A 22261-nucleotide genomic window follows, 5' to 3' on the forward strand; every position below is an offset into this window, starting at 1 on the left:
GCATACTACTCGCCAATGTCCAGTCTCTTGACAATAAGGTTGATGAAATCCGAGCACGGGTAGCATTCCAGAGAGACATCAGGGATTGCAACGTGCTCTGCTTCACGGAAACATGGCTAACTCAAGGGACGCTAACGGAGTCGGTGCAGCCAGCTGGTATCTTCATGCATCGCGCCGACAGAAACAAACATCTTTCCGGTAAGAAGAGGGGCGGGGGGGTATGCCTTATGATTAACGAGAAGTGGTGTGATCATCATAACAACACACAGGAACTCAAGTCATTCTGTTCACCTGATCTAGAACTCCTCACAATCAAATGTCGACCGCATTATCTACCAAGGGAATTCTCTTCAATCATAATCACAGCCGTATATATTCCCCCCCAAGCAGACACATCGATGGCCCTGAACGAACTTTATCTGACTCTTTGTAAACTGGAAACCACACACCCTGAGGCTGCATTCATCGTAGCTGGGGATTTTAACAAGGCTAATCTAAAAACAAAACTCCCTAAACTTTTGAATGCTGTAGTGTCCTGCACGGTGCTGGGCTGTAAGCACAACCCCCACCTGTGGACGTCGGGCCCTCATACTACCCTCATGGAGTCTGTTTCTGACCGTTTGAGCAGACACATGCACATTTGTGGCCTGCTGGAGGTCATTTTGCAGGGCTCTGGCAGTGCACCTCCTTGCACAAAGGCGGAGGTAGCGGTCCTGCTGCTGGGTTGTTGCCCTCCTACGGCCTCCTCCACGTCTCCTGATGTACTGGCCTGCCTCCTGGTAGCGCCTCCATGCTCTGGACACTACGCTGACAGACACAGCAAACCTTTTTGCCACAGCTCGCATTGATGTGCCATCCTGGATGAACTGCACTACCTGAGCCACTTGTGTGGGTTGTAGACTCCGTCTCATGCTACCACTAGAGTGAGAGCACCGCCAGCATTCAAAAGTGACCAAAACATCAGCCAGGAAGCATAGGAACTGAGAAGTTGTCTGTGGTCACCACCTGCAGAATCACTCCTTTTTTGGGGGTGTCTTGCTAATTGCCTATAATTTCCACCTTTTGTCTATTCCATTTGCACAACAGCATGTGAAATGTATTGTCAATCAGTGTTGCTTCCTAAGTGGACAGTTTGATTTCACAGAATTGTGATTGACTTGGAGTTACATTGTGTTGTTTAAGTGTTCCCTTTATTTTTTTGAGCAGTGTATATATATACTTATATGTACATATTCTCTTTCACCCCTTTAGATTTGTGTGTATTAGGTAGTTGTTGGGGAATTGTTAGATTACTTGTATTAGGTAGTTGATGGGGAATTGTTAGATTACCTGTTAGATATTATTGCACTGTCGGAACTAGAAGCACAAGCATTTCGCTACACTCGCATTAACATCTGCTAACCATGTGTATGTGAGCAATAAAATTTGATTTGATTTGATTTGAAATTTGATTTGGTACGGCTAAGAAAGAGAAAAACACTCTCGTGCTCATCGACTGTAGTCAGTGCAAGAGGGCCAACTGACAAATACGGCTGTGTAAGATGGCAGCCTGACTTTCCCACAGAAGAAACGGAAGAAACTTTGGAGGCAAAGCGTAAGGAAATGGAGAAGCGTTATTCCAGAGAAGGACCAACAGGAGGTGACAAAGGACAACTCTCGCAGCTCATGCAAGCAACATTTTACTTACAGCGCTGTGCCATGAACGCTAGCCCAGCATTTAAGATAGCCGAGCTGAGGAGTAAGTGGCCATACCTTTTCACACAGAAGGAACTCTACAACCACTTCAAGTTACTGGCAGATGTCTCAATCCTGGGAAAAATGGATGCAACGATGGCGAGAAAAATAAAAGATTTATCATCCAATACTTCCGCTACAAACCAACAAATGAAGAGGTTCATCCTGTCAAGTGTCGGGGTAGGTTCCTTGTCAATCATTGGCTTATTGGTGAAATCAGCAGTCAGACAATATCTTCTTTAAGTCAATCAAACCTTTTTTAATGCAACTGCAGACAGAAATGAACAGTGGAAACACAGCATGTATGTTTCAGAGTAAGTTCTGCGACCAAGCAGAGGGCACAGCTGATTATATACATGTGATCACTCCCTGGTGGTGTGATCACCTACGTCAATGTATATGTCCAATGAGTTGAGGTTACCTTAATGCAGATACCTAGAAGAGTAGCTTCTCTAAATTCTAAGTATCATCAGCATGTTCCACTGTCGCACGAGATCAAAGTGGCCAACCTAGACAGTGTTTACTTCACAGCTCTTTACCTAGTTCCAGTTTGTCTCTCGCCTAGCCTGCAGGCACGTTCTTGCAACAGCTAGGGTGTAACCGCAATGACTAATATGGCTACAGTTGAAGTCTGAAGTTTACATACACCTTAGCCAAATACATTTAAACTCAGTTTTTTACAATTCCTGACATTTAATCCTAATAAAAATCCCCTGTCTTAGGTCAGTTAGGATCCCCACTTTATTTTAAGAATGTGAAATGTCAGAATAACAGTAGAGAGAATTATTTATTTCTGCTTTTATTTCTTTCATCACATTCCCAGTGGGTAAGAAGTTTACATACACTCAATTAGTATTTGGTAGAATTGCCTTTAAATTGCTTAACTTGGGTCAAACGTTTCGGGTAGCCTTCCACAAGCTTCCCACAATAAGTTGGCTGAATTTTGGCCCATTCCTCCTGGCAGAGCTGGTGTAACTGAGTCAGGTTTGTAGACAGTGTTTACTTCTCAGCTCTTTACCTAGTTCCGGTCTGTCTCTCGCCCAGCTTGCAGGCACGTTCTTGCAACAGCTAGGGTGTAACCGCAATGACTAATATAGATAGCTTGCATAAGGCAAGATAAGATGCAGATGAATGTAAAACTCACATCGGCCTGTAGAAGGAATGCATCCACCCTTCCTTTGAAATGGGCCGTCAGCAGGAGGACAACACCAGGCCAACTGCAGTCGCTCCACCCTTTTCAAACCTTGTGTAGGGGAAGGGTCCCAAAGACCCTCCTCATTATTGATTAAGTGGACTTTAAGACTTAAATGCTTGCTACAGGCCTTATAATAGCAGGCCTCACTATCATCCTGTTTCTATATGTCTGATCTCTGCCACTGTACCTTGCACAAGTAAGTTTATTTTGTCACTGGGGACTCTTTTTTTGTCTTTTACACCTTAAGTGTTTGAAAATGATCCAGTATGAACTGAAATGGACACATTGTCGAGGAAGTAATGCTACTTGGGATGTTTGGAAATGGCATTTACTCAACTTGAGAAGGCAACACTTATTAAAGCTTGAGTATGTTGTTTTGGGAAGAGCATAATTAGAAATCTGTGGATAAGACAAAATATCCACCGAGATCTTTTCTAACCATAATCTCACATGATTAAAAAGTCCAACGACCCTTACCAATACTACGTACTCTGCATTTAACCTGGGAGTGAAGGTAATGACAAGCCTCCTAAGATAAGCCCAGGCAGACATGTCGCTCTGTTGAGAGTAGGACTACTACCCCTCTTAGTAGGTAACAAGATATAAATATATATATATACACAAAACTCTGTTGAGAGTAGGACTACTACCCCTCTTAGTAGGAAACAAGATATAAATATATATATACACAAAACTCTGTTGAGAGTAGGACTACTACCCCTCTTAGTAGGAAACAAGATATAAATATATACACTGCTCAAAAAAATAAAGGGAACACTTAAACAACACAATGTAACTCCAAGTCAATCACACTTCTGTGACATCAAACTGTCCACTTAGCAAGCAACACTGATTGACAATAAATTTCACATGCTGTTGTGCAAATGGAATAGACAAAAGGTGGAAATTATAGGCAATTAGCAAGACACCCCCAATAAAGGAGTGGTTCTGCAGTTGGTGACCACAGACCACTTCTCAGTTCCTATGCTTCCTGGCTGATGTTTTGGTCACTTTTGAATGCCTCAGTCCCTTGTTCCAGCTCAGGACTCCGGTCCCTCGTCCTCCATTACGGCTCATTACGGCTCTTGTTGGCTGCAATGTGAGGGGTTCAGTAACATTAATATCACTATGAGCTCAGGACTCCGGTCCCTCGTCCTCCATTACGGCTCAGGGGGGGGTTCAGTAACATTAATATCACTATGAGCTCAGGACTCCGGTCCCTCGTCCTCCATTATGGCTCAGGGGGGGGTTCAGTAACATTAATATCACTATGAGCTCAGGACTCCGGTCCCTCGTCCTCCATTACGGCTCAGGGGGGGGGGGTTCAGTAACTTTAATATCACTATGAGCTCAGGACTCCGGTCCCTCGTCCTCCATTACGGCTCAGGGGGGGGGGGGTTCAGTAACTTTAATATCACTATGAGCTCAGGACTCCGGTCCCTCGTTCTCCATTACGGCTCAGGGGGGGGGGGTTCAGTAACTTTAATATCACTGTGAGCTCAGGACTCCGGTCCCTCGTCCTCCATTACGGCTCGGGGGGGGGGGGGTTCAGTAACATTAATATCACTATGAGCTCAGGACTCCGGTCCCTCGTCCTCCATTATGGCTCAGGGGGGGGTTCAGTAACATTAATATCACTATGAGCTCAGGACTCCGGTCCCTCGTCCTCCATTACGGCTCAGGGGGGGGGGGGGTTCAGTAACTTTAATATCACTATGAGCTCAGGACTCCGGTCCCTCGTCCTCCATTACGGCTCAGGGGGGGGGGGTTCAGTAACTCTAATATCACTATGAGCTCAGGACTCCGGTCCCTCGTCCTCCATTACGGCTCGGGGGGGGGGTTCAGTAACATTAATATCACTATGAGCTCAGGACTCCGGTCCCTCGTCCTCCATTATGGCTCAGGGGGGGGTTCAGTAACATTAATATCACTATGAGCTCAGGACTCCGGTCCCTCGTCCTCCATTACGGCTCAGGGGGGGGGGGGGGTTCAGTAACTTTAATATCACTATGAGCTCAGGACTCCGGTCCCTCGTCCTCCATTACGGCTCAGGGGGGGGGGGGGTTCAGTAACTCTAATATCACTATGAGCTCAGGACTCCGGTCCCTCGTCCTCCATTACGGCTCGGGGGGGGGTTCAGTAACATTAATATCACTATGAGCTCAGGACTCCGGTCCCTCGTCCTCCATTACGGCTCAGGGGGGGGGGGTTCAGTAACTCTAATATCACTATGAGCTCAGGACTCCGGTCCCTCGTCCTCCATTACGGCTCGGGGGGGGGTTCAGTAACATTAATATCACTATGATCTCAGGACTCCGGTCCCTCGTCCTCCATTACGGCTCAGGGGGGGGGGGGGGGGGTTCAGTAACATTAATATCACTATGAGCTCACATGCTGCTGCTGACATAAACTTTATATCTCCGTTATTTTACGAAGATGAATAGATATTTATTTTTATTAAGAGCTTGAGTATTTCCTCTCTCTACAGAGACAAGTCATCCAGCTACTGGTGAGTCACACAGAAATGTGTACATTCGCAAAAGAAATAGAGGAACACATTGACTCAATTTCAGTGAATCAAACCTCTGTATTATTTGAGATGCGTTTGAGATGCGTTGAGACACAGCGTTGCTAAAATAACACAGAATTTTAATCTCCATTATAGTTCACTTTTCGGCTGCATTTTGCGACATTTAAACACAGCGGTGGCCTAAACTTTATCCTATTTAAGGTGAATTTATTAAGCTAACATCGTGAATTGACCTTGCAAAGAAGTCACACATTTTAATCTTCAAATGATTATGTTACGTAGCAGCCTCTACATTGGGAGTACAAGGTTAAGTACTGTACAAAACAACCCATGATGAGTCAACCAGCATGAAGCACACATGGTTTGGTTTAGGCAATTTAATTCGTTTGGCATTTAGCAATGTGAAACCGACCAGACCAAATGAAAAAAAATACAATGTAGCAAATAAACAAACTCTGATTAGAACTATGGCAAACTAACTTTGTGTGAAAACGCCCATAGTGACATATAACAGACACGAGAACGGAAAGCTTCAAGTTCCTCGGCGTACACATCACAAACAAACGGAAATGGTCCACCCACAGAGACAGTGTGGTGAAGAAAGCGCAACAGCGTCTCTTCAACCTCAGGAGGCTAAAGAAATTTGTCTTAACACCTAAAACTCTCACAAACTTTTCCAGATGCACAATTGAGAGCATCCTGTCGGGCTGTATCACTGCCTGGTACGGCAACTGCACCGCCCACAACCACAAAGCTCTCCAGAGGGTGGGGCGGTCTGCCCAACGCATTACTGGGGCAAACTCCCCCCCCCCCCCTCCTGGACACCTACAGCACCCGATGTCACAGGAAGCCAAAAAGATCATCAAGGACATCAACCACCTGAGCCACTGCCTGTTCACCCCACTATCATCCAGAAGGCGAGGTCAGTACAGGTGCATCAAAGCTGCGACCGAGAGACTGAAAAACAGCTTCTATCTCAAGGCCATCAGACTGTTAAACAGCCATCTACAGCACATCAGAGGCTGCTGCCTACAGAGATAGATTAGGAATCACTGGCCACTTTAAGGACATGAAACACTAGCCACTTTAATAATGTCTCCGTATCTGGCATTACTCATCTCATATGTGTAAACTGTACTCTATACTGTTCTACGGTATCTTAGTCACTTTAATTCTGTGTAAATATTGCATCACCCATCTCATATGTGTAAACTGTATTCTATACAATACCACTGTATCTTAGTCCAATGCCGCTCTGACATATGTATATATATTCTTAATCCATTCCTTACTTAGATTTACGTGTATTTTGGGTATATGTTGTGAAATTGTTAGATATTACTTGTTAGATATTACTGCACTGTCGGAGCTAGAAGCACAAGCATTTCGCTACACCCGCAATAACATCTGCTAATCACGTGTATGTGACCAATACATTTGATTTGATTTGTACAGATTATTCTGAAGCTTGGAAAACTAGCCTTCCAAAACTTGGAAAAGAGCAATCTGGTGTTTTCTGAAGACGATCTGATAGGGTGTGACATTGATGTCAAAGAAGCCTTCTTACTCTCAGGGATGTGCACAGAGATCTTCAGAGAGGAGGACCCAATGTTTCAAACAAAGATGTACAGCTTTGTGCATCTCACCATTCAAGAGTTCTTCGCTGCACTCTACGTGTCCTACGTTTATGTAAGTGAAGATGTCAACCTCGTTCATTTCAAGACATACAAGGTTACCGGTTCCTCTTGATGAGGAAGACATCCTCCCTCAACCTGAAGGTTCTCAGAGAACATTGTTTGACTTGCAGAGGAGTGCTGTGGACGAAGTGTTGAAGAGCGAGACCGGTCACCTAGACCTCTTCCTCTGTTTTCTTCTGGGCATCTCACTGGAGACCAATCAGATCCTCTCGAAAAGCCTAAAGCTCCAGACAGAGGGAGACGCAGAGAGCATCCAGAAGACCATCCAGTACATCAAGGATAAGCTCTCACCTGGCAACCATGGCAACCAGGTTTTTGTAGTCTTTTTGAAGCAGTACTCCTCGGTGCAGTGTTTCAATCTCCTTCTCTGTTTGATGGAGTTGAACAATAACTCGCCGGTGGAGGAAATTCAAAGTCGGACTGAGAGGAAGTTGACCCCTGGTCAGTGTTCAGCGCTGGCCTACATGCTTCTGATGTCAGAGGAGGTGCTGGGTGAATTTGACATGAGAAAATACAGTACAACACTAGAGGGTGGTAGGAGACTGGTCCCCGGTAGGTAGACACTGCAGGAAGGCTATGGAAGTTCAGGGTGAATTTAACCTGAGAAAATACAGCACAACACTAGAGGGTGGTAGAAGACTGGTCCCAGTAGGTAGACACTGCAGGAAGGCTATGGAAGTTCAGGGTGAATTTAACCTGAGAAAATACAGTACAACACTAGAGGGTGGAAGGAGACTGGTCCCGGTAGGTAGACACTGCAGGAAGTTGGAAGTTCAGATGTTATTTATCATCGGTTTGCTTTGCAAGTATTTGTAGAATTCCATGGTTACATACAAACCAAGTCCAGGCCAGAAATGATTATAAGTCCTTAACAGAGGACAACAGATCATTCCATAATGGCCAGATTCACTAAGGTTTGCGGGGGACAACTAGTGTTACGTGTACAATGACACGCAAGTGCCTATTATGCTGTTATTAATGTGATATTTCTTATAAGGATTATTAAAAGCAGTTACACAATAAAACAGATATTAGTTGCACATACATTTCTTAAAATCCAATTTGACTACAGGAGATCCACCTGTCACAACAGTAGCAGATAGCCAGCTAACCTACGTGGCAAGATAGCTAGCTTCATCAAGCATCAAAAGTTATACTTAATTAAACATCTAGTTTTGTCTTCCTCTCCTCAGAGGACTGCTATGATACGTTAGGCTCATCTCTGACGTCGGAGAAGAGCCATCTGACAGAGCTGGACCTCAGCTACAACAAACTGACAAACACCGGGGTGGAGAGGATCTCCACTGGGCTTATGAGTCCACAGTGTAAACTGAAGATACTGATGTGGGATATTTATCACAACAAGTGTTTTGAGTAATGCCAATCCATACAGCCCCTTTAATTCCATATTCTCTCACGCCAGACTTGTCCGTTGTGAGGTCACTTCCTGTGGAAGTCTGTCCCTTGCTCTAGCAGCCTCCCAGCTGGAGGAACTGCATCTGAGCTGCAACACCCTGGGAGACATGGGACAGAAGCGTCTCTCTGCTGGACTGGAGGATCCACACTGTCAGATACAGAAACTGGGGCGACATGGGACTGAAGCGTCTCTCTGCTGGACTGGAGGATCCACACTGTCAGATACAGAAACTGGGGAGACATGGGACAGAAGCGTCTCTCTGCTGGACTGGAGGATCCACACTGTCAGATACAGAAACTGGGGAGACATGGGACTGAAGCGTCTCTCTGCTGGACTGGAGCATCCACACTGTCAGATACAGAAACTGGGGAGACATGGGACAGGAGCGTCTCTCTGCTGGACTGGAGCATCCACACTGTCAGATACAGAAACTGGGGAGACATGGGACTGAAGCGTCTCTCTGCTGGACTGGAGCATCCACACTGTCAGATACAGAAACTGGGGAGACATGGGACTGAAGCGTCTCTCTGCTGGACTGGAGGATCCACACTGTCAGATACAGAAACTGGGGCGACATGGGACTGAAGCGTCTCTCTGCTGGACTGGAGCATCCACACTGTCAGATACAGAAACTGGGGAGACATGGGACAGGAGCGTCTCTCTGCTGGACTGGAGGATCCACACTGTCAGATACAGAAACTGGGGCGACATGGGACAGAAGCGTCTCTCTGCTGGACTGGAGCATCCACACTGTCAGATACAGAAACTGGGGAGACAAATTATGATAGTAAAACGCTGTAAAAAAAAATATATATAAATAAAATAAATGTATGTGTGTGGTATACATAGTTTTATTTTATATTCTGTATTCTTTGTATGAATTTGTATGAATTTTCTCTCACTAACTCCATTCCACAACTCCCTCCCTCGTTCTTCTCTTAGACTGAGGCAGTGTAATCTATCTGAGTTATCCTGTGAGTCCCTGGCCTCTGTCCTGTGTTCAAACTCCACCCTGAAAGAGCTGGACCTGAGAGACAACAACTTGGGGGATTCAGGAGTGGAGCTCCTCTCTGCTGAACTGGGGGACCCTCGCTGTGCCTCGCAGGTTTTGGGGTGAGAGTCTCACACAATGCTGTTCCAGGATAAATGTAATATTGAGTGCGGGTGTGTTGGAGTGTGTTTCACTCAATCCAATGCCAACTGCTCTCTGCAGGCTGTCTGGTTGTCTGGTCACAGAGGAAGGCTGTGCTTCTCTGGCCTCAGCTCTGGGGTCAAACCCCTCCCACCTGAGAGAACTGGACCTGAGCTTCAATCACCCAGGAGACTCTGGAGTGAAGCTGCTCTCTGATAGACTGGAGGATCCACACTGTAGACTGGAGAAACTCATGTAACTGGAAAATATTGATTCTGTTAACACCTCATTGCTCAATGGGCTTTCAAGACCCTATTGTATCTAGTGAAATCATCAAGGTAATCTCCACTGTAATCAGGTTCAATCGTTCCTACATGACAAGTTAGTGTAGGAGGAGGATCCAGATTGTAGACTGGAGGAAGTGAATTTCCCCACTTTGAATATCGCTGAACAGATGACAACAATGACTGGAAGAACTGTATGAACAGCACAATGAAGTCTGTCTGTCTGTCTGTCTCTCTCAGTCTCTGTCTGTCTGTCTCTCAGTCTGTCTCTCAGTCTGTCTCTCAGTCAGTCTGTCTGTCTGTCTGTCTCTCAGTCTCTCTCTCTCTCGCTCTCTCAGACTCTCTCTCTCTCGCTCTCTCAGTCTCTCTCTCTCTCTGTCTGTCCGTCTCTCTCTCTCTGTCTGTCTCCGTCTCTGTCTGTCTGTCTGTTCTTCTGCCTCTCCTATAGTGTGGAACATGGTGGAGAAAACAGGATCAAAACCAGGCATGAGAAAATGTGAGTCTGAATACAAATCTGATATAAAAGAATGTGAATATGATGTACAGGAAACTGTCCGGCCCCAACATGTTATTGCACATTTGAATCACCATCAGTATGCAAAAAATCTGACATAGATGACTACACCTTTGTTGTAGAGTTTCCTATGCTCATTCCTGTGTGTTTTTTCTGTAGATGCTTGTGAGCTCACCATGGATCCTGGTTGCATAGCCAACATAGCCAGCGTCTGAGGAGAACAAGAGATTAGAGTGGAGACAGATTCCAGGGATAGTCAACTACAACGACTTCAGCTACTCCCAGGATGTGTGCTGTTACCCAGGGCCTGTCTGGAGGCTGTTTATACTGGCAGGCTGAGGGGACCGGAGAGAACATCCTGTCTGGAGGCTGTTTATACTGGCAGGCTGAGGGGACTAGAGAGAACATCCTGTCTGGAGGCTGTTTATACTGGCAGGCTGAGGGGACCGGAGAGAACATCCTGTCTGGAGGCTGTTTATTCTGGCAGGCTGAGGGGACTAGAGAGAACATCCTGTCTGGAGGCTGTTTATACTGGCAGGCTGAGGGGACCGGAGAGAACATCTTTTAATTATTATCTCTCCTGTTACGACGCCAGCTGCAATTTTTCAAGCCAAATAAATAACATCCACCACAATGTGGCGACCATCCCCACCCCCACCTCTAAGTGTGTGGGGTGTTTCTGTCTGGCCCTCTGTCCTTCTACGGTGTCTCCCTCAGACATACTGACCCATCTGTACACGATACTCAACATGCCGTTGTTCACTGAGCCTAGATATCCACCATTCAAGACTCCCAAAGTGAGAGAGTTTGGTTCTGTCACAATACAAACCGCGTGATCCGATTCACAACTAGGGAGAGTTTGACTCTCTCAGAATACAAACCGCGTGATCCGATTCACAACCAGGGAGAGTTTGGCTCTCTCAGAATACAAACCGCGTGATCCGATTCACAACCAGGGAGAGTTTGGCTCTCTCAGAATACAAACCTTGTGATCTGATTCACAACCAGGGAGAGTTTGGTTCTCTCAGAATACAAACCGCGTGATCTGATTCACAACCAGGGAGAGTTTGGCTCTCAGAATACAAACCATGTGATCTGACTCAATATATTCCCAAGTGCTAATCAGCAGGGTCTAGAGGCTGGGCCTAGGGGCTGGGCCTAGAGGCTGGGTCTAGGGGCTGGGCCTAGAGGCTTGGCCTAGAGGCTGGGTCTAGAGGCTGGGTCTAGAGGCAGGGCCTAGAGGCTGGGTCTAGGGGCTGGGCCTAGAGGCCGGGTCTAGAGGCTGGGCCTAGAGGGTGGGCCTAGAGGGTGGGTCTAGAGACTGGGCCTTGGGGCTGGGCCTAGAGGCTGGGCCTAGGGGCTGGGCCTAGGGGCTGGGCCTAGAGGCTGGGCCTAGAGGCTGGGCCTAGAGGCAGGGTCTAGAGGCTGGGCCTAGAGGCTGGGCCTAGAGACTGGGCCTAGAGGCTGGGCCTAGAGGCTGGGCCTAGGGGCTGGGCCTAGAGGCTGGGCCTAGTGGGCCTAGAGGCTGGGCCTAGAGGCTGGGCCTAGGGGCTGGGCCTAGAGGCTGGGCCTAGAGGCAGGGTCTAGAGGCTGGGCCTAGAGACTGGGCCTAGGGGCTGGGCCTAGAGGCTGGGCCTAGGGGCTGGGCCTAGAGGCTGGGCCTAGGGGCTGGGCCTAGGGGCTGGGCCTAGAGGCTGGGCCTAGAGGGTGGGCCTAGAGGGTGGGCCTAGAGGCAGGGTCTAGAGGCTGGGCCTAGAGGGTGGGCCTAGAGGCAGGGTCTAGAGGCTGGGCCTAGAGGGTGGGCCTAGAGGCTGGGCCTAGAGGGTGGGCCTAGAGGCAGGGTCTAGAGGCTGGGCCTAGAGGGTGGGCCTAGAGGCAGGGTCTAGGGGCTGGGCCTAGAGGGTGGGCCTAGAGGCAGGGTCTAGAGGCTGGGCCTAGAGGGTGGGCCTAGAGGCAGGGTCTAGGGGCTGGGCCTAGAGGGTGGGCCTAGAGGCAGGGTCTAGGGGCTGGGCCTAGAGGGTGGGCCTAGAGGCAGGGTCTAGAGGCTGGGCCTAGAGGGTGGGCCTAGAGGCTGGGTCTAGAGGCCGGGCCGGTCATTGTACTGTGTGTGACCTTAATGTTTTATTGTGTTGTCAGCCACTCCAAATAATAACACGATGATGCCAAGATGATTCAATAATGATGTATTACTGATGATAATGATGATGTATTACTGATGATAATGATGATGTATTACTGATGATAATGATGATGTATTACTGATGATAATGATGATGTATTACTGATGATAATGATGATGCCAAGATGATTCAATAATGATGTATTACTGATGATAATGATGTTGTAAATCAGGGATGGGCAACTGGCGGTGCTGCCCAGCCTTTTGAAGGCGCGCGGATACAAATAAATAGTGCTAAGTCGAAGTCTCAGCTTTGAGTGAGGAACCAGTCTTTGGACAGTCACTTGATGTTGTAATTAGCAGACGCTAATCTGACATCTGGAATTGTTTTAAGATGGTCATACTATGGATCATTTAGCTTTTTGATTCAGAATTTTAGGACCCCCTTAGGTATCAACAAAAATATTTAAAACAAATATTTTATTAAATATAGCATTTGGCCTTTACTACTATAGCCCAGAGAAAAGCATTGAATAACACATTCACAAATGGCAAAAAGGACAGTCCAAACATAAATCAAAAGAAACAAGGTTTTGAAGTGTCTGTCCTAAATCTAGGAGATACAAGAAAGCTTTTTTTTTTACACATATTTAACCCCTTATTTGGGTAGGCACGAAACTACCTCCATACTTGCATTCGTTTTCTAAAACCGTTCCCTTCAGACGAGTCCAGTCGCCTTCAGACGAGTCCCGTTCCCTTCAGACGAGTCCCGTTCCCTTCAGACGAATCCCGTTCCCTTCAGACGAATCCCGTTCCCTTCAGACGAGTCCCGTTCCCTTCAGACGAGTCCCGTTCCCTTCAGACGAATCCCGTTCCCTTCAGACGAATCCCGTTCCCTTCAGATGAGTCCCCGTTGCCTTCCGACGAGTCCCGTTGCCTTCCGACGAGTCCCGTTGCCTTCCGACGAGTCCCCGTTACCTTCCGACGAGTCCCGTTGCCTTCCGACGAGTCCCGTTCCCTTCAGACGAGTCCCGTCCCCTTTAGATGAGTCCCCGTTACGTTCAGATGAGTCCCCGTTACCTTCAGACGAGTCCCGTCCCCTTCAGACGAGTCCCGTCCCCTTCAGACGAGTCCCGTCCCCTTAGAATGAGTCCCTGTTGCCTTCAGACGAGTCCCGTCCCCTTCAGACGAGTCCCGTCCCCTTTAGATGAGTCCCCGTTACCTTCAGACGAGTCCCGTCCCCTTTAGATGAGTCCCCGTTGCCTTCAGATGAGTCCCGTTGCCTTCAGACGAGTCCCGTCCCCTTTAGATGAGTCCCCGTTGCCTTCAGACGAGTCCCGTCCCCTTAGAATGAGTCCCCGTTACCTTCAGATGAGTCCCCGTTGCCTTCAGACGAGTCCCGTCCCCTTCAGACGAGTCCCGTCCCCTTAGAATGAGTCCCCGTTACCTTCAGATGAGTCCCTGTTGCCTTCAGATGAGTCCCTGTTGCCTTCAGACGAGTCCCGTCCCCTTCAGACGAGTCCCGTCCCCTTTAGATGAGTCCCTGTTACCTTCAGACGAGTCCCGTCCCCTTTAGATGAGTCCCCGTTGCCTTCAGATGAGTCCCTGTTGCCTTCAGACGAGTCCCGTCCCCTTTAGACGAGTCCCGTCCCCTTTAGATGAGTCCCCGTTACCTTCAGACGAGTCCCGTCCCCTTTAGATGAGTCCCGTCCCCTTTAGATGAGTCCCGTTGCCTTCAGACGAGTCCCCGTCCCCTTTAGATGAGTCCCGTTGCCTTCAGACGAGTCCCGTCACCTTCAGATGAGTCCCATGGCACTTATGGGGGTCATAGAGCAAAACGGAGAGAACACCATCCTGTTCGTGAGTCTCGGACGTTAGACATTTTCGTGAGAAGCCCGATTTTCGGGATGTCTCATGGTCTGACAAACACTGCTCTGTCACCTTTCACCGCAGACTGGAAATGAGACACTGTCGCATGGGGTGGATTGAGACGCATCCAATGCAACAACAGATATCTCTACCTTAAACTGACGGATTGTGATTGGGATTTTTTTAAATGTATCACCGGTGCGTCAATCGACTCTAGAGGGTTAACTCCTGAGGTGCTGACCTGTTGCACCCTCTATAACCACTGTGATTATTTTTGGACCCTGCTGGTCATCTATGAACGTTTTAACATCTTGAAGAATGACCTGGCCTTAATGTCCATGTACTCTTATAATCTCTACCCGGCACAGTCAGAAGAGAACTGGCCACCCCTCAGAGCCTGGTTCCTCTCTAGGTTTCTATCCAAGTTCCAGCCTAGGAGTTTTTCCTAGTCACATTGCTTCTGTTTGTTTTTTTTTGCTGGGTTTCTGTATAAGCACTTTGACATCTATTGATGTAAAAAGGGCTTTATAAATAAATGTGATTGAGAGAGGAGGAGGGAGAGTGATTCTATATCAGCAGGGATGGGTAAACTTTTGGGGGGGATGGACTGATTTGTTGGTGGAAAAAGGTCTATAATTAAAATATACAGGTCCATCATCATTCCTCCATTCTTTCTATCTGGTTGAAGACGTTCAAGTGTGGCCTGAAGGGGTGTGTGGCCTGAAGGGGTGTGTGTGGCCTGAAGGGGTGTGTGTGGCCTGAAGGGGTGTGTGTGGCCTGAAGGGGTGTGTGGCCTGAAGAGGTGTGTGTGGCCTGAAGAGGGGTGTGTGGCCTGAAGAGGGGTGTGTGGCCTGAAGAGGGGTGTGTGGCCTGAAGAGGTGTGTGTGGCCTGAAGAGGGGTGTGTGGCCTGAAGAGGGGTGTGGCCTGAAGAGGGGTGTGGCCTGACGAGGGGTGTGGCCTGAAGAGGGGTGCGGCCTGAAGAGGTGTGCGGCCTGAAGAGGTGTGTGTGGCCTAAAGAGGTGTGTGTGGCCTAAAGAGGTGTGTGTGGCCTGAAGAGGTGTGTGTGGCCTGAAGAGGTGTGTGTGGCCTGAAGAGGTGTGTGTGGCCTGAAGAGGGGTGTGTGGCCTGAAGAGGGGTGTGTGGCCTGAAGAGGTGTGTGTGGCCTGAAGAGGGGTGTGTGGCCTGAAGAGGGGTGTGTGGCCTGAAGAGAGGTGTGTGGCCTGAAGAGGGGTGTGTGGCCTGAAGAGGGGTGTGCGCCCGAAGAGGTGTGTGTGGCCTGAAGAGGTGTGTGGCCTGAAGAGGTGTGTGGCCTGAAGAGGTGTGTGGCCTGAAGAGGTGTGTGGCCTGAAGAGGTGTGTGACCTGAAGAGGTGTGTGACCTAAAGAGGTATGTGGCCTGAAGAGGTATGTGGCCTGAAGAGGTGTGTGGCCTAAAGAGGTGTGTGGCCTGCAGGGGTTTTCTAACCCCCCCTCTTTAGGATGCACACAAAGATGAACAGTCAGCTAGAATGCAGTGTAACCTGTTCAACCTGTCTGGTGATGACAACACTAAAGTTACTTTACAGCTTCTGATCAGTAATGTAACAGGTGGGTTAGAATCTAATCCTTTTAGTTTGTAGTGTCTGATCAGTAATGTAACAGGTGGGTTAGAATCTGATCCTCGATCTGATCTTAGTCCTGACTCGGGGAAGAACAGGTGTGTTACTGTCATACAGCCTCCATTTTGACTGAGACACAGAGGAGACTTGACTGACAACACACAACTACAGTGAGTATATATATGTGTGTGAGAGAGAGAGAGGTTTTAAAAGTTTGTTTGTGGTGTTTGACTATGTTGGCTTTGTTACCATGTCTACGTGTATATGTCTTTCCCAATATTTGCTTGTGAATGTTTGTTTCATGTCCAAGTTCAGCTGTTTGTTTGGTGTGTGTGTGTGTGTGTGTGTGTGTGTGTGTGTGTGTGTGTGTGTGTGTGTGTGTGTCTACGTGCAAATTAGTAGTCTCGCATTATGTCTGTTTTGGGTCATTTGAATTTAGTATTAATGAACCGTTTGCTATTATGTAATTCCAGATCAGTACACAAGAACCTCTGCTCTCTTCCACCCCCTCCTCTCTTCCTCTACCCCTGTCTGCTATGGGGGGCTCCTCCTCTAAGAAGACTGTATTTGGGGGGAGAAAGAAGAAACAGGACTCAGTGTTGACCTGGAGTGAACTGAAGGGAGCACTATCCAGTAAGAAACAGAAGAGAAGCATCATTATTCCTACTCCGGACAAACTGTCAGTGGATAATCTGAAGAGGAAGGTCCTCACTCGCAATAATAAGTTTTCAGTGGCCGGGAAGAGGAAGGAGTCGCTGTCAATCAAGAGGCTGTCATTGGGTAACTCTAGGAAGGAGTCCGTGTCAATCAAGAGGCTGTCATTGGGTAACTCTAGGAAGGAGTCTGTGTCACCGAAGAGTCTTTCTCTGGGTAAGAGGAAGAAAGGAGAACAGAATATATCCTCTCTGCTTAACACCAAGAAGGAATCACCTCCACCAACCAAAAAGATATTCTCTCTGCTTAACACCAAGAAGGAATCACCTCCACCAACCAAAAATATATTCTCTCTGCTTAACACCAAGAAGGAATCACCTCCACCAACCAAAAAGATATTCTCTCTGTTTAACACCAAGAAGGAATCACCTCCCAAAGAGAGATTATCTCTGGCAAATGTTAACCCCTTACTTTAAACCTGACCTCGGCCCTGGACAGAGAGACGGATGGATGGACAGGCAGTCTGACAGACAAGCAGACAGGACAGACAGAGAAAATCAGATGGACAGACAGGTGGACACAGACAGACAGATGGACAGACAGAGAAATCGGTGGACAGACAGAGAGACCGGTGGACAGACAGAGAGAGACCGGTGGACGGACAGACAGAGAGAGACAGGTGGACAGACAGAGACAGAGAGACAGACAGACAGAGAGACCGGTGGACAGACAGAGACCGGTGGACAGACAGAGACAGGTGGACAGACAGAGACAGGTGGACAGACAGAGAGACAGGTGGACAGACAGATGGACACAGAGAGTGTTCAGCTTGTAGTTTGTGTCCTTGTTCTTGTTCCTGGCAGCATCATAAAGACAGACATGATCAAGCGATGGCCGCACCCAGCGGCACGATGCCGCCAGGCATAACCAAGCGATCAGGCAGACAGACACAGATTAGGAATGTTTTCATTTTTCTGGCTTCATTTTCAGAGATTTTTTGGTACAAAAATAAGACTAAAAAACACTAAACAGATTTTTAAATGACAGAGAAAAAGAACAGTTTCTCAAAAATTTAGTCTTTTAATTTTGGGGGGAAATTATTTTTATGGTGAAAAATGTTTTCATATGTGCTTATGAAAATAATGCATATTAACAGGCATATCTAAATATTTTGAATATTCATAACCAGCATTTCCTTTTTATAGTTTCTCAGGTATGAGAGTTGGGGTACGTCCCAGTAATCTCTCCTTAAGGGTGGACCCGTTCACTACAGATGGACATACAGTCAGCGAGAGACAGGTGGACAGAGGCAGCGAGAGACAGGTGGACAGAGTCAGCGAGAGACAGGTGGACAGAGTCAACGAGAGACAGGTGGACAGAGTCAACGAGAGACAGGTGGACAGACAGTCAGCGAGAGACATGTGGACAGACAGCCAGCGAGAGACATGTGGACAGACAGCCAGCGAGAGACAGGTGGACAAACAGCCAGCGAGAGACAGATGGATGGACAGTCAGTGAGAGACAGATGGACGGACAGTCAGTGAGAGACAGATGGACAGACAGACAGCGAGAGACAGATGGACGGACAGTCAGCGAGAGACAGATGGATGGACAGTCAGCGAGAGACAGATGGATGGACAGTCAGCGAGAGACAGATGGATGGACAGAGTCAGCGAGAGACAGATGGACGGACAGTCAGTGAGAGACAGATGGACGGACAGTCAGCGAGAGACAGATGGACGGACAGTCAGCGAGAGACAGATGGACGGACAGTCAGCGAGAGACAGATGGACAGACAGACAGCGAGAGACAGATGGACAGACAGTCAGCGAGAGACAGATGGATGGACAGTCAGCGAGAGACAGATGGATGGACAGTCAGCGAGAGACAGATGGATGGACAGTCAGCGAGAGACAGATGGATGGACAGTCAGTGAGAGACAGATGGACAGTCAGCGAGAGACAGATGGATGGACAGTCAGCGAGAGACAGATGGATGGACAGTCAGCGAGAGACAGATGGATGGACAGTCAGCGAGAGACAGATGGATGGACAGTCAGCGAGAGACAGATGGATGGACAGTCAGCGAGAGACAGATGGATGGACAGTCAGTGAGAGACAGATGGACAGACAGACAGCGAGAGACAGATGGATGGACAGTCAGCGAGAGACAGATGGATGGACAGTCAGTGAGAGACAGATGGACGGACAGACAGCGAGAGACAGATGGATGGACAGTCAGCGAGAGACATGTGGACAGTCAGCGAGAGACAGATGGATGGACAGTCAGCGAGAGACAGATGGATGGACAGTCAGTGAGAGACAGATGGATGGACAGTCAGTGAGAGACAGATGGATGGACAGTCAGTGAGAGACAGATGGATGGACAGTCAGTGAGAGACAGATGGATGGACAGTCAGTGAGAGACAGATGGATGGACAGTCAGTGAGAGACAGATGGACAGACAGTCAGCGAGAGACAGATGGACAGACAGTCAGCGAGAGGCAGATGGATGGACAGTCAGTGAGAGACAGATGGATGGACAGTCAGTGAGAGACAGATGGATGGACAGTCAGAAGTGTTGTAGGTTCTCTTTAATAGAAGCGGTTTCCATCATTTCTGAACATGAAACTGATTGTGAGGTCACAGAAACAACCAGAACACATCAGTCTACAATACAGACTGGTCTATAGTCTATACATTCATTCTCTAGACAGCTAGACAGATAAGAGGAACTGCTGGCAGACGGCTCCAACGCCAAGACAACGACGCAACATCTAGGCAGTATTGGGCAACAGATGGCAGTTTTGAGAAGATACACCCTGATCTCCTCTTGACATATAAATGCCTGTTTGATCATGTGTCAAATGTCCCTGCAGCTGAGGCATCCAGTGTGGTGAATAAACTTGGCTCGAGTTTTTTCTAGTCGTCCGTTTGAGTTTTTACTCTGTTCAGAACCTAACAATACATTTAATAACAGTAAAATGTCTCTACAAATACCCCCCCCTTCTTAAAACTCACCTAACAGGTTGTGCAGTACACACACACCTCTCCAACCCCTGCACACACACACACAAACACACCTCTCCCCCTCACTGTATACACTCAGCGCAGACTATTCCCGTAAGATCAACAAAAAATGCATAAATAAAAAGTCATAAATATACAGTAATGATGGCTTTTCTAGTGAGCCGGCTGGTGAAATGAACACAATGAACAGGAGGTTAGCTAGACAACATGTCAACACATCTCTGAGGAGTGTACATGGGACAATGTCAATAAAGTTGTTTCAAACAGAAATGTCAGTGCGGTAACTGTAGTTATTGGTCATGTTTCTGTAACATACAGTATCATCAGTCATACAAACAACGTTTTACATCAATACAACTACAAATCACATCTATACAATAAAAACATTTAGCATGATTCAGAGATTCCCCCCCAAATAATCACACAGTGTGTGTGTGTGTGTGTGTGTGTGTGTGTGTGTGTGTCAGCTCTCTGTGGACGTCATCATGTTCTCTGTTCCCTTCAGTATGAGAGGAGCTCCCCTGGTCTTCTCCACCAGCTCCGCATCACGATTCTCATATGGCTGGAGAGGGATGGAGAAGCAGGATGAAGGGGATTAGGTGGAGGACGAGGAGAGAAGGGATGAAAGGAGAAAGAGAGAGAGTTAGTAAGGTCCAGCCATCGGAGAGAGAGACAGATCAAGAAACAGAGAGAAATACAGTGTGGTGTCTTTCACAGAGGTGTTCAGTATCTGCTTCTCTCTCTGACAAGCACAGCAATAAACTGGATCACAGCATGTACAGATATCCCCCCTGCTTCTCTCTCTGACAAGCACAGCAATAAACTGGATCACAGCATGTACAGATATCCTCCCTGCTTCTCTCTCTGACAAGCACAGCAATAAACTGGATCACAGCATGTACAGATATCCTCCCTGCTTCTCTCTCTGACAAGCACAGCAATAAACTGGATCACAGCATGTACAGATATCCTCCCTGCTTCTCGACATGACAAGCACAGCAATAAACTGGATCACAGCATGTACAGATATCCTCCCTGCTTCTCTCTCTGACAAGCACAGCAATAAACTGGATCACAGCATGTACAGATATCCTCCCTGCTTCTCTCTCTGACAAGCACAGCAATAAACTGGATCACAGCATGTACAGATATCCTCCCTGCTTCTCGACATGACAAGCACAGCAATAAACTGGATCACAGCGCTTACAGATATCCTCCCTGCTTCTCGACATGACAAGCACAGCAATAAACTGGATCACAGCATGTACAGATATCCTCCCTGCTTCTCTCTCTGACAAGCACAGCAATAAACTGGATCACAGCATGTACAGATATCCTCCCTGCTTCTCTCTCTGACAAGCACAGCAATAAACTGGATCACAGCACGTACAGATATCCTCCCTGCTTCTCGACATGACAAGCACAGCAATAAACTGGATCACAGCATGTACAGATATCCTCCCTGCTTCTCGACATGACAAGCACAGCAATAAACTGGATCACAGCACGTACAGATAGGAGACACAATACAACCAAGCTATAACCTGAATAAAACCCAACTATAACCGACAACCTATTTATTTAGCCATTTCTGTGGGTGGCAGGTAGCCAAGCGGTGAGCAAGGCACTTGAACCCTAATTGCACCTGTAAGTGGCCCTGGATAAGAGCGTCTGCTAAAGGACTAATATGTTTAGCTTTGTAGTTTGTGTCCTTGTTCTTGTTCCTGGCAGCATCATAAAGACAGACATGATCAAGCGATGGCCGCACCCAGCGGCACGATGCCGCCAGGCATAACCAAGCGATCAGGCAGACAGACACAGATTAGGAATGTTTTCATTTTTCTGGCTTTATTTTCAGAGATTTTTTGGTACAAAAATAAAACTAAAAAACAGTAACAGATTTTTTAAATGAAAGAGAAAAAAAACGGTTTCTCTGTTAAATGGAGTATTATTTTATTTTTTACAATCTGGGGGAAAATATGTTTTCATACGTGCCTATGAAAATAATGCATATTAACAGCCATATTTATAAAAAATTGAAATATTTCGCATATTCATAACCAGCATTTCCCTTTTATAGTTTCTCAGGTGTGAACATGTTCCCTTTTCAGATGGTGAGAGTTGGGGTACGTCCCAATAATCTATCCTTTCTCCTGAAGGGTGCACTCGTTCATGACATTCCACACATCTGACAGCATTTGATTGGTGGAGGCACGGGCTAGAGGGAGTTCCCACCATATTTCTAATACCAGTCATTTCCTTTCAAATCAGTGAAGGGAAGTGAACGAGTGCACACTTTGGAAGGAAGAAGAGACAATTGGGACGTGGCCCAGGAGTGTAGAAGAGGACGACTTGCTTTCACTTGACCACTGGGGGGCGCTAATGTATATCACGCTTTACTGTGTGTGTGTGTGTGTGTGTGTGTGTGTGTGTGTGTGTGTAAAAAATGACAGTCCGTGTCATGGGTGGGGTAGGGTAAGTACGAGGGG

The 22261-nt window shown here is 47.4% G+C and overlaps 2 protein-coding genes across 2 annotated transcripts in view; one reads left to right on the plus strand and one right to left on the minus strand.

The window, feature by feature from the left end:
• The first annotated feature begins 1698 nt into the window (after nucleotides 1–1698).
• On the plus strand, nucleotides 1699–19900 carry LOC139541821 (ribonuclease inhibitor-like). The gene is made up of 6 exons (XM_071346740.1): nucleotides 1699–1738; nucleotides 6153–6381; nucleotides 9516–9686; nucleotides 9787–10485; nucleotides 10663–16259; nucleotides 16563–19900. The coding sequence occupies exons 1-4, from the start codon at nucleotides 1699–1701 to the stop codon at nucleotides 9962–9964; spliced, it is 618 nt and encodes a 205-aa protein (XP_071202841.1). The 3' UTR covers nucleotides 9965–10485; nucleotides 10663–16259; nucleotides 16563–19900.
• lpar2b (lysophosphatidic acid receptor 2b) overlaps nucleotides 19322–22261 on the minus strand; it is a 36850-nt gene continuing 33910 nt past the window's right edge. The window contains exon 7 of the mRNA XM_071353901.1: nucleotides 19322–20334. Coding sequence (XP_071210002.1) covers nucleotides 20236–20334 — 99 coding nt within the window. The 3' untranslated portion in view covers nucleotides 19322–20235. The remainder of the gene's footprint in view (nucleotides 20335–22261) is intronic.

This window comes from Salvelinus alpinus, chromosome 2, assembly GCF_045679555.1.
Source record: "Salvelinus alpinus chromosome 2, SLU_Salpinus.1, whole genome shotgun sequence".
Taxonomy (NCBI): domain Eukaryota; kingdom Metazoa; phylum Chordata; class Actinopteri; order Salmoniformes; family Salmonidae; genus Salvelinus; species Salvelinus alpinus.